The sequence below is a fragment of the Dama dama genome, chromosome 21 (genome assembly GCF_033118175.1).
Source record: "Dama dama isolate Ldn47 chromosome 21, ASM3311817v1, whole genome shotgun sequence".
NCBI classification, from domain to species: Eukaryota; Metazoa; Chordata; class Mammalia; order Artiodactyla; family Cervidae; genus Dama; species Dama dama.
In genome coordinates this window covers 16865090-16877513 of record NC_083701.1, presented here as the reverse complement: position 1 = coordinate 16877513, position 12424 = coordinate 16865090, and the positions used below count along the sequence as shown (strand labels likewise).

The 12424-nt window shown below is 44.7% G+C and overlaps 1 protein-coding gene across 1 annotated transcript in view; it reads right to left on the bottom strand.

Moving 5' to 3' along the window:
• Nucleotides 1–12424, bottom strand: part of FBXO32 (F-box protein 32) — a 36874-nt gene that overhangs the window by 11563 nt on the left and 12887 nt on the right. Inside the window, exons 5-6 of the mRNA XM_061123255.1 lie at nt 3279–3372; nt 2250–2434 (exon numbers count right to left, since the gene is read on the bottom strand). Of these exons, the coding sequence (XP_060979238.1) occupies nt 2250–2434; nt 3279–3372 (279 nt within the window). The remainder of the gene's footprint in view (nt 1–2249; nt 2435–3278; nt 3373–12424) is intronic.

Sequence of the window (12424 nt, the reverse complement as noted above, 5' to 3'; positions counted from 1 at the left end):
ATGACCCCTCCTTACAATTAGTCACTAGATGAGTTAATTAATACATTAGAGGACTTTGAAGAGTGCCACTGAGTGAGCCCCTCATAACAGTAATAACAGCTGATGCATTTACAGTACTACATGTCAGGCTCCGCTCTAAGTGCTTTCATATACTAACTTATTAACTCTCATACCAGGGCTATGAGATAGGCACGGTTGCTCCTATTTCCCAAACGAGAAAAGCGAGGCACAGAGATGTTCAATACCTATTCCCTACCTATCCTGCAGTTGGTAAATTTTCATCCTCATCTGTAATACAGGGCACTATTTTGCAACTGTATTCCTCTGAACACTGAGCAAGTTCTTTAGGTAGGTGTAGGGAGGAGAGTTGCCTTAAATCACTCATTCATTCAATTAATGTCTACTGACTGCCACCTGCTTTGGTCCAGGGACAGGAAACAGAGCAGGGAACTAGATGGTACTGTCCTTTCTTTGTGGCGTTTATAAGCCAGTGGATGAGACAGGAAGGTGAATATATGTATGAGATAATCTCATTTCATAAAAGCAGCTCAGTAAGATGACAGAGGCTTCAACAGACTGGATGGTCAGAAGCAGCAGCTATCCTCAAAGCCCTGAGGTAGGACCAAGCTGAGAACAGCTTGGGCTGGCTGGGGTGCCATGAGCAGAGGGGAGAGTCAGATGAATTTCAGGGTCTGATCCATCCTGTGTGAGATTTCATTGGATTTAAAAGGTTTGCAAAAAGCTGAATCACTGAATACATAGTTGGAAGAAAGCTGGATTGAAAAAATTTTGGAAACCACTGATGCTAAAAAGCTTTGCCATTTTAGGAATAAGAAGCTCAGGGTTCTGACCTCAGCTCTGGCCTGATTGCTGTGTTACTTGGGAAAGTCACTGGGCTTCTCTGATCGCTCCTCGCCCCTCATTCCATGAAGGGTCACAGCAACTACAACGAGTCCCTCCCAAGAGAGTCTGTAGATCAACTAAGGAGGGCTTTGGGGAGAGCAGACGCATGAAAGTGGGCAGACATGGCCAAGGGAGGGGGCAGCTCCTGTGAGGGAAACAGAGAGAACAGAGGCAACCTCTGGGCAAGTGGGACCATCTAAATGGGTGTTCCAAGTTATTGGAGGGAAGATGCCCTTGAGACTAATGGGATTTGCTCTTTTATATCATTGATTAGGTATCACTGGTTTCTATGTAGTGTGTGTATGTGTGTGTATGTAGTGTAGCCTACATAATTCTAAGGAAGTCATAGAACTCTGAGGTTTCTAATTATTCCCTCTGTTTCTGAGTTTAAAAAAACCCAAGGAACAGAGAGGTTATTAACTGTAAAGTCAAGGACACTGCATTTTGCAAGCTTCATATAGTGAAACACTTAAAAGAGGTCAAAGAAGTTTTTTTTTTTTTTATGTTTCATTCTCAAGAGACAAGGCAGACCCTAACTTTATCAGCCTGGGTCCCGGAACCACTTAAAACAGCCGTGGTGAGTGATGAGATAAGTCAGCCAAGTGCCATGTGAGCGGCCTAAGTGTGTATGTCCATTAGGGAGCCTTGAGAGATTACAACAACATCTTTCTCACATTTTTCGTATGTCTTGGTCCTTCTGCTCACTCTCAAGAGGACAAGTGCTAGGGGGCCAGCTTGTGTTTTAAAAGCCAGAAGAAACTACTGGTAGTAGTTTAGCTGGAAATGTTGGGGGGTCTGGTTTATTTGTTTGCCTTGAGTGAGACTTGCCCATCTCTTTCCCCACCTTATGTTTACAGTCTTTACTCAAAGGCTTCCTTTCCTTCCAGTTAATAACTGGAACTAGAGTTTTAAAAGGCTGGTAGCACCAGTTCTCCAAGCCACCACCATCATAGCTCCTTTGTAATCCAGGCAGCATCTTAAAGCTATAAACGAACTTGTACTTTAAGAGGAAATGGGCAGAAATCTCTAGATCCCACTGAAGATTTCAGTGGTATAGCCCACATCTGACCCAAAGGTCAAGTTTCCAGTTTTTCCCACCTTTCCATTGGTCGTCATCCTCCGTGTGCTTTGATCCTGCTCTGCCAAGTTCTTCCCACCCTCCCTTTATCAGAAAGCCCCCAGCCCACCCTCAGCACCCAAGAGACAACATCTGAGCAGAGCTGTCTAGACTCTTCCATCATCGGAGTGGGTTTAAAGTCCTGGTGAGGCTGCCCAGCATCTCGGCAGAGGAACTGACTGCAGAGGGGTTGTTCCTGCTGGGAGGAAGCTGGGGGGTTCCCGCTTACCCTGGTGATTTGGATGTTATTCAGCTGCTGCTGCCAGTGCAGGATCGTCTCCATCCGATACACCCACATGTTGATGTTCCCCACTAGCACAGACTTGCCGACTCTTTGGACCAGTGTACATAAGGACGTGTAGAGCGTCTGCAGGAGTTCCCTTATTAGTCTAATGTTTTGCTGGTCTTCAAGGACTTGAGTGGGGGAAGAAAAACAGTAGGAAGAGTTTATGAGGCTAGAACACTCCATAATTTTACAAGTGGTCCTTTCTCCTGTTCTACTGTGCTTGTGTTACCCAGGTACACCCATGGGGGATATGGTCTTCTTTCTCACTGGTGTTTATTCTATGCTTGGCTAAGCTTCTGCACTCGAGGGTATGGGGTAGAGTTTCCATTATCTAGGTCCCTCTTTGTTCTCTTCTCTCCGTTTTCCACAAAGACTATTTCTCTTTTCATTGGTCCTGCCAGCACCACGGGCTCACCTGATCTGAAAGCAGTGCCTCTTGCCCAGCAGTGATGTGTCTTTCAGATGATCAGTGGTAGAAGCACGGGTCTGGGGGTCAGGAACTTGGATTCATACCCAGTCTGGCTGCCTCTTTGTGTGATTGTGAATAAATCACTCTTTCTCTCATGTATACAATGAGTCAGTTGAGCCAGAGACGTCAAGTTCTTTCTAGCTCAGAGAGTCTGTGAATCTATCCTGCCTTGCACCCTGCTCACTTTTCTAGGAATGTGGAATCTAGAAGTTTGGTAGCCAAGGTTGGGACATGTGCCTCCACTGAGAAGCCTGAGAGGGAGACAGCAGGACAAATGGATGATTCCAATACAAGGACAAGATGGTGATCGTCTCACCCTTTGTCTTGAGCACGAATGGCCCTCCTTTCTCAACTGGAATCTGGCACCCATGAAATGCATCTGGAGTCATTCATTTCTATCCACTCACGTTCCCTTAATTCAGTGACATGTCCACTGCATTGGAAAATCCATCTGCCCAGCCCCAGGCCTATAAAAAGGGGTGAGAGAGTGGGAAAGAGCTCACCTTTCAGTACCACTTTTTCCAAAATGTTCATGAAGTTCTTCTGGGCAATGCCACTCAGGGATGTGAGCTGTGACTTCGCTATCAGTTCCAACAGCTGTGGATAAAAATAGAAGTTGCCAGGCTTAGACTACAGAGATGTTTTTCTCCTCTAATCTTCACTTTTGAGTCACGTGACACGTAGACACGGATTGACGGGGAGAGATAAATGGCAGACAGGGCCACAGTGCAATAAAAAGCAGATGCTCTGAGTAAAAGACAAATGGGGGTAATTCAAAACCTCGGCATCAGGCTGAATATTTAATTGCTTTTTTTCTTTTAAATATAAAGAGCTTGGCTTCAGTCAGGGCTAATTCATTCTACTTGTCCTACTTCAACAAGTGAAGCTGAAGTTCTCCAAGGGGAACAAAACCTCCCATGACCTGTGATGTTGGAGTTCTATATAATCACTCCCAGAGGGAGTTCTTCTACCCTGACTTGAACTTCTCCCCATTGGCTGGGACTGCTCTCAAGGCACCTAAATGCTCAAGTTCAGCAGTGATGTGCACTTTTCAAGGAAGTGGCAATTCTTATCCAGATATCTCCTGCTTATGCAGTGCTCAATAAACATGTCCATGAATTAGAATCTTTCATCACACTTAACTCTTTGTAGAAAGATGCCAATGCATGACTGAATCCCTTGGTGTCCACCTGAAACTATCACAACATTGTTAATTGGCTGTGTGCGTGCGTGCGTGCGTGCTAAGTCGCTTCAGTCGTGTCTGACTCTTTGGTGACTCTATGGAGTGTAGCCCACCAGGCTCCTCTGTCGATGGGATTCTCTGGGCAGGAATACTTGAGTGGCTTGTCATGCCCTTTTCCAGGGGATCTTCCCGACCCAGGGATTAAACACGCATCTCCTACGGCTCTTGCACTGCAAGCAGATTCTTTACCACTGAGCCACAAGGGAAGCCCCCTAATTGGCTATACTCCAATATAAAATAAAAAAACAATATATGACATAGTCAAGTTCTAATAAAAACTTGTAGAGTGACCAAAAGAAAGAAGCTAATAACAGGAAGAGAGACCTTCAGGGATGTATAGTGTATATGTATCTTTTTACCTAGAAGTTAGGATCCTTGTAGTTCTTAGAATTATGTGCAAGTCTTGCTTTGACCACTTATTAGCTCTGTGACTCTGAGCAACTTCCTGAGTTTCTTGGTGCCCCAAGTTTCTTCATCTGTACTTGTAATACTTAGAGTCTTCAAGATTCGTGTGAGTGTTAAATGAGGAAACACACATAAAGCCCTTAGCAGAGCACTTGGCATAAATTAGGTAGAAAATAGAGGTTGGTTGGTATATTGCGGGAGTATGGTCCATTCCCACCACCCATGTTATCACTAAACAAAAAGAAATAAAGATAATAATTTAAGTTGGTGCACCCTTAGCATAATCATTCTTTCCCTCAAAAGCAAAATTCTTATAGATATGGCAAGATTTTTTTTTTAAATCAAAAATTTTGTGATTGAAAAAATGAAAATTTAGACTGAAATGGGGTCTTAGAGATCATACAGTTCAACCCAGTTAACAAATGAGCAAAACGAGGCTCAAGAGACTAAACTTCACCAACTACACCACAAAGAGTGAAAGGGATCAGCAGGATCTTCTTAACACACTTCATGCTTTCAGTTATTAAACAAAAGAGTTGATATAAAGGGAAAGTAATTAATTGCACCCGGAACCCCACCAGGCAAAGGAAAACTGACTAGTCTCACAGCCAGTCAATTAGATTTAGAGAACCAAGACTCCCCTTTATGTTAAAGCTTGAGTCTCTGCTCCTAGGAAACTTTCCAAAGAAGTTTCATCTCCTGGGCCAGGCCCCAGCCCAACTTCACTTCAGGTCAGTAAACACCAAGTATGACACTGTGCTGGGTGCTGGAATCCAGGCTGAGGGAACTAGCAAAGTGACATTTAAAAAATTGGGCTGTAGAGAAGAATTGAAACTTTTGGATCAAAGCCCCAGGCAATTCAAAGAACCTCTGCTTCCAAGGCATTTGTTTAAAAATTTTGTCCCCATGAAGCTCCTTAGGAGCCAGTCGGACCATGCACAGACTTTTAATTTCCTGAAAATAATTTTGCTCGAAGTTAAAAATATACTTGGGCCACCTGATGCTAAGAGCCAACTCATCGGAAAAGACCCTGATCCTGGGAAAGACTGAAGGCAAAAGAAGAGGGCGGCAGAAGATGAGATGGTTGGATGGCATCACCAACTCAACGGACATGAACTTGGGTGAACTCCAGGGGGTGGTGAGGAACAGGGAGGCCTGGTGTGCTGTAGTCCACGGGGTCATAAAGAGTCAGACACGACTCAGTGACTGAACAGTGACAAGACCCCCAATCCTTCCCTGCCTGGCTTGGGTATCTCTCACACATGAGGGGAGACATGCCCTCTTTGGGCTGGGGGAGGGTGATGAAGAAAGGCTGGTTTACTAAGATCAGTACTGGGGATCCAAGGCTGGATGTCAGGAACTGACCAAATGCCCATGAGGAGGGGAAAGAAGTGAACACAGCAGCAGAGGCTGTGTCCCCGGGGCAGTGACCAGACTGGATGTCCTCTGCATGTCCAGTTCAGCTCTGTCACCAACCGACACGTGAGTCAAGAGAGGAGCGAAAAATGGCACAAAGGGACTGGCCAAAACTTCCATTTATCTCCCTGACCAACAACAAGACTCAGAAGGCCAAGACCACGGTCTATTAATACCCTGAGCCTCACATGACCAGCACAAAGCAAGATGAAAGCAAACAACAGTCTTGAGGCGGCTCTGGGAAGGGCAGTCGGCTGTGCGCCATGACTCATCACGGGGTGGGAGGTGGGGCAGGGGGCGGGGTGGGAGGAGGGTAGGCAGAACTCTGCCTGAAATCCATCCAAAAGCCCCATTCCATGTGACTGCCATCTCACCAGGGCGTCAGCTTCAGTCTTGTCTAAAATTGCACCAACCCCAGGAACACAAAAATTCTCAAGGCTATGACTGTGCATTTGAAGGGGAACAAGAAAAACCCTTTGGCCTGACTGAGATGATCTTTGATTAAGGAAGAGCAGCAAGATAGAGCAGCAAAAATCAGTCAATTGGCAGAAGAATAACATGTCAACCGCCCTCTGTTTGTCTCTGTGTCAAAAGAAAGTCCTTCTTTTCACTGCCAGGCAGCCTCGGGGTCATGAGAGAGCCCTGGAATAGGAGGAGACCGGATGCTGTAGCTGGGTGACCTTTGCATCTGTCAATCACTTAGCAAGTGTTTTCTGCATGTCAGTTCTGTTCTAGTGTTGTGGTAGGTGACGTGGATTAAGACACACGATCCCTAGACTCAGGGGGGTTTACCATCTAGTCTGTGATGTAAATCATTTTACCTCCCAGAACCTCAGTTTCTTCATTTCTGAAGTGGACCAAAAAAAAAAAAAAAGACTACCTGGGACTTCCCTGGTGGCCCAGCGGTTAAGAATCTGCCTGCCAATGTAGGGGACACCGGTCCGACCCCTGGTTCGGGAAGATCCCACATGCCTCAGAGCAACTAAGCCCGTGCACTACAGCTACTGAAGCCTGGGAGCCTAGAGCCTGTGCTCTGCGACAAGAGAAGCTACTGCAATGAGAAGCCTGCACGCTGCAACTAGAGAATAGCCCCGCTTTCCACAACTAGAGAAAGCTTGTATGCAGCAACGAAGACCCAGCACAACCAAAAATAAATAAATAACTTAAAAAAAAAAGACTACCTACGTCACAGGGCTGTAATGAGAATTAAATGAGATCAGTATATAGAAACCAAATACAGGGCATCATTACAATAAGGTACTATTTCTTTCCCTTCCAAATCCCAGTCTTTCAGTGAAGTTTAAAGTTGATATCAAGGGTTACCATTTCCATAAAGTTTTTTCTGTAAAGGGCTAGACAGTAAATATTTTTGCCTTTGAGAACATAAGGTCTGTGCTGCAACTACTTAACTCAGCAATGGTAGTACAAAAGCAGCCCTGGACAGTATGGAAATGAACAGGTGTGGCTGTGTTCCAATAAAACTTTATTTATAAAAAAAGACATGGGGGGCAGATTCGGCTCTTGGGCTACAGTCTGTCAACTTCTGATAGAGTATAGAGTTTGATATATATATTTATCACAGAGTTCAAGAGTGAGGTCTCTAGAGCCAAACTGCCTACCTCTGTTTCCCTAGCTTTAAGATGTACATGGTAACAACAGTATCTACTTTAGAATTGTTGTGAAGATTAAATGCATCCATAAAGCACTTAGAACAGTGCCCGATACCAAAAACATACTCAATAAATTATTATCATTGGTTTTTATCATAGCACAGAGAATATTACTAGGTAAAATTATTGCCAAGGAAGGCATAGTGAATTAGTAGGGTAAAGTACAGCTGGTTTAAAGACCTTTAGAATCGTTGTAATTCAATTTTATATATTGTCAACCAAATGCTTAAATTCTTTCAAATTCTCATATTCCTTTCTGTCATTTTTATTATAGTTCTGATACATTTAATAGCTTCTTGTCTGATGATAAAAGTTAATGTTGCTACATTAGATGATTCACGTAGTTCCATCTACCATGAAGTCTTATTTTGTTAACACCAACCGGTGGTTGCCAAATGCCAGTGACTGTGCTCAGTACCTTATATGTGTGATCTTATTTCACCTTCAATGGCAACGCAATGAAGTGGGTTCTCCACTAGTCAAAAGGGGATTCTGTGGCCCTGAGAAATTATGCAACTCATCTAAAGACATAACAGCTGTAGCAAGTAGAGGAGCCAGGACTTGGGCCCAGATATGTCTAACAGAGAACATATTTATTTATTTATTTATTTTAACTTTTTGGCTATGCCAGGTTGCATGTGGGATCTTAGTTCCCCGACCAGGGACCGAACCTGTGCCTCTTGCAGTGGAAGCTCTGAGTCTTAACCACTGGACCACCAGCGAAGTCCTGAGAACAGGTTTTTCTGATAGTTTAAGGACTTTGGTTTCTCAAGGCTAATCAAATTTGCATCTAGGGCCAAACTTTAAAAACAGTACTAATATCATGTATTGCTATGTTCTAGGAAACAGGGTCTGAAAACCTTATATCAATATTACCCTGTGATAGGTAATCAGCTTGTAACATTAAGAAAGAAATAACATCCAGAAAGGGTTAATAACACGTTTGTGTGTGTGTGTGTGTGTTAGTTGCTGTCAAGTCCAACTCTCTGTGACCCCATGGACAGTAGCCCGCCAGGCTCCTCTACCCATGGGATTCTCCAGGCAAGAATATTGGAGTGGGTTGCCACGTCCTTCTCCAAACAACATGTTTATGTGTGTGTTAGTTGTTCAGTCGTGATGAGGCAATGTGTGTGTGTGTGAAAGTCGCTCGGTTGTGTCTGACTCTTTGTGATCCCATGGACTATAGAGTCCCTGGAATTCTCCAGGCAAGAATACTGGAGTGGGTAGCCTATCCCTTCCCCAGCGGATCTTCCCAACCCAGGAATCAAACATGCAGGGTCTCCTGCATTGCAGGTGGATTCTTTACCAACTGAGCTATCAGGGAAGCCAATAGCTTTAGGTAAATCACATAGGTCTACTTTCCACATCAGTATAATTCTACAGATCCAGAACCAGTATTGTATGAACTAGTAGCAAGGAGGACAGAACTGATTAATTTTACTTGTGTCAAGGGAGCTGTGTGCCTAGGAGTGTAGAGCTGTATCTAGCAATTTATTTATCAAGATGACTTAGCCAGTTGGATTCTTTGCCTCTGGCCACAAGAGAAAAAGCAGAGGAAAACGGACTATTTGCAAATGGCTGTTTGTTTTCTGCTGGGCAAATTTTAGTCCAGGTGCCAGTAATTTGTGGCTGTGTTTAAAGAGAGGTGGGGGCGGGGTGGGGGTGAGAAGAGGGTTCTAATTCCAGGCTATCATTACCACGGGGCCGCCTGGGGATCCAGGAGGATCCTCAGTGACTAGCTGTGCTGTAACAGGACCGGTTCTGGGCTCCCGGAGGAAGGGCTGGTGGTCACCGCATGCCGAAACCACATCCTGCCCTTTGGCTTTGACTCATGCTAGTCTTAGACACACGGAGAAGAAAAATCTAGTTGCCAGCAACATCCTACAGCCAATCTTGGAATGGATGCCAACCACAGCTTGAAGGGGTGTGTGGAAGATGAATGGGCAGAAAAAGACTGCCCTCATATCTCACTTTGCTGCACAGAAAATAGATTTCTATCATCTCTTCCATTTGGTTCATCATAGCATTCAGACTTTTTGTTTTTTTAGAATTCAGACTTTTAAAAATAAATTTGCTCGAGTCACCTCTCTGCTCGAAACCCTCAAATGCCTTCCCTTGGCCCTTAGAAAAAAATTCAGCCTCCTGACCATGACTGGCTAGGTCCTCCCTGACCTGGTCTTCAACTCCCTGTCCAGCCTCATCGCGCCCAGTCCTTCCCCAGCTCACGCCGCTCTGGCTCCATAGCCCACCTCTGGTTCCCTGAACCACCTTCTAGCTCATTCCCACCTCCCAGGCTTTGTCCCGGCCACATCTTCACGGGCAGCTCCATTCAGGTCTCGGTTCCAATGCTGCCTGCTGAGAGCTCAGAGAGCCCTTTCTGGACTCTCCTAGATCTTACTATGGTTTCATTGTTCTTCATCATTCCATTTGTACATGTCTGAAATGATCTTGTTTACTTGCTTGCTGGCTGTCTAGTTGGGATAGAAACCTCAAGGAAGAAAGGGTTGTTTTGTTTACCACTCTACCCCAACCTGCTGGAGAAGACTCTTGAGAGTCCCTTGGATAGCAAGGAGATCAAACCAGTCAATCCTAAAGAAAATCAACCCTGAATATTCATCGGAAGGACTGATGCTGAAGTTCCAATACTTTGCCACCTGATACGAAGAGCTGGCTCATTGGAAAAGACACTGATGCTAGGAAGGACTGAGGGCAAAAGGAGAAGGGGGCAACAGAGGATGAGATGGTTGGATGGCATCACTGACTCATGAGTTTGAGCAAATACAGGGAGACAGTGAAGGACAGGGAAGCCTGGCATGCTGTAGTTCATTGGGTCGCACACTTAGTGACTGAAGAGCAACAACTATGCCAACCTGGCACATGGCAGGCACTCAACTATATACATATATATTTAACACACCTGTCTGTTAGACTCAAGGAGCAGTATAGCTGGAGTGGCCCTGGATAACAGTTTACGCATATTCCCTCCTGCTATAGAAGAGGAGGCTCAGGGGGGTCAAACGACATGATCGAGGTCAACAGTAGATGGTCTGGACTGTCAGGCTGGTATTCATATGGGGTCTGTTCCCAGACTGATACATTACTTATAATGCAGACATGTCACTAACACTTTCCAGGAAGGCAAGCAGCTGAGATTTAAAGGGACACTAGGCAACTGGGGCTTCAGAAGGACAAACAGAAAGAGCAGCTACTCGCCTTGTTGGTTCGAGGTTAGCCATGAAATATGCACACCCAAACATACTCTGTCTTGCATAGAATATTGTTAAAAATGTAATTCATCCCTAAATTCCTCCTTATCCTATGACAGTAGGCTGTGAGGTTTAAAGGACATGCATGTCTGCTTAGAAAACATGCCAAAGGATTCTCAAACGTAGGAAAAAGCTTTAAGAAGCTTGGAGAAGCCCCTGCCATTTCTCCCATGCTCAGTACCCAAGCTGGGTGCCCATAGGAAAATTATGTCTTCTGCCATAAACCTTTGGTTATATCAGGCAGTGCTCTGTGTACTTCCAAGACCCTTATTTATTCAAGGGACAACCTAGATTAGAACCTGGAAAGTTTTGTCCTGACTTTGAGCCTGAACACTGACAGGTTGGAAGAGGGAGCATTTTGGCTACATTAATAATCTCCAGGCATGTCAAGATTGGGTAAATATTATTTGCAAATGAAACATCTCTCTAACTGAGGGCCAAGTTTATACAAATCAATTGTATTCTCAGCTGAGAGCAACTTGCCTCTCTGTCTTCTATCCATCCCAGAAAATTCTGAACTTAGAATGATGCCCTGTTCCCTGTTGCATCGATCTGAGCACCTCTGTTTGCCACAATGAGCCTGCTGAAATCAAGCTCCCTGTCTACTCAACCTCTTTACCTCTACCCTAGGATTGTACCAGGTTCTCTGTCACACTGCCCTTGGCCCCTGGTCCACCATCACTCTCCATTTTTCTTTTTTCCATCTCCAGTGTGGGGCTCATGCCATTTGTCTCTGCAAAGCCTTCTACTGTCTCTCCACCTGGGTAAATCCTGGCCTTCCTTCAAGGAAGGAGACTCTCAGGTTCAACATCTTCCAAGAATCTGCCTCCAGTGTTTCTCCATCTCCAAAGGGAAAGAAAATCAGGTAGAAAAATCATAAAAAAGTCAATCTCTATATTTTATTTCATCTTTAATTTCTATTTTCATATATTTTCTAATGCCTAATTACGACCCTAAAGATGACAATAGTTACAGCAACAATGGATGTACTGGGCACTGTTCAAAGGCATTTCAAGTGATTAAATTCCATTTAATTTTGTAGCAACAGGGCAGTAGGTACCATTATTAGCACCTTTTAGAGGTATATGGGGCTTCCCAGGTGGCTCAGTGGATAAAGAATCCAGCTGCAATGCAGGAGATGCAGGAGACATGGGTTCACTCCCTGGGTTGGGAAAACCCCCTGGAGGAAGGCATGGAAATCCACTCCAGTATTCTTGCCAGGAGAATCCCGTGAACAGAGGAGCCTGGTGGGCCACAGTCCATAGGCGAGCAAAGAACTGGACATGACTGAAGCAACTGAGCATGCATGCATGCATATGTATATGATTTACAAATGAATTTATGAATATATATAAATTGAGAATATGTGCTTAAATTATCAATGTACTGTCAGGTGTCCATGGTCAAAAACACCACTATTCTGGTCTTTCAGCCTTCCTCCAGTTTTGGGGGTGCCCCCACTTTGGTGGGTACCCCCTACTTCTGCAAGTACTCTGTTACTTTTGTCATTGTGTGGGCACTCCCACTTCTGTAGGAAGCCCCCTACTTCTGCATGTACTCCTCCAATTCTTTGGTCATACCCTCAAGGTCTGTGAGTGTACCCCACTTCTGAGGGCACCTAGAAATTGCAGGACCTCCTTGCCTAAATG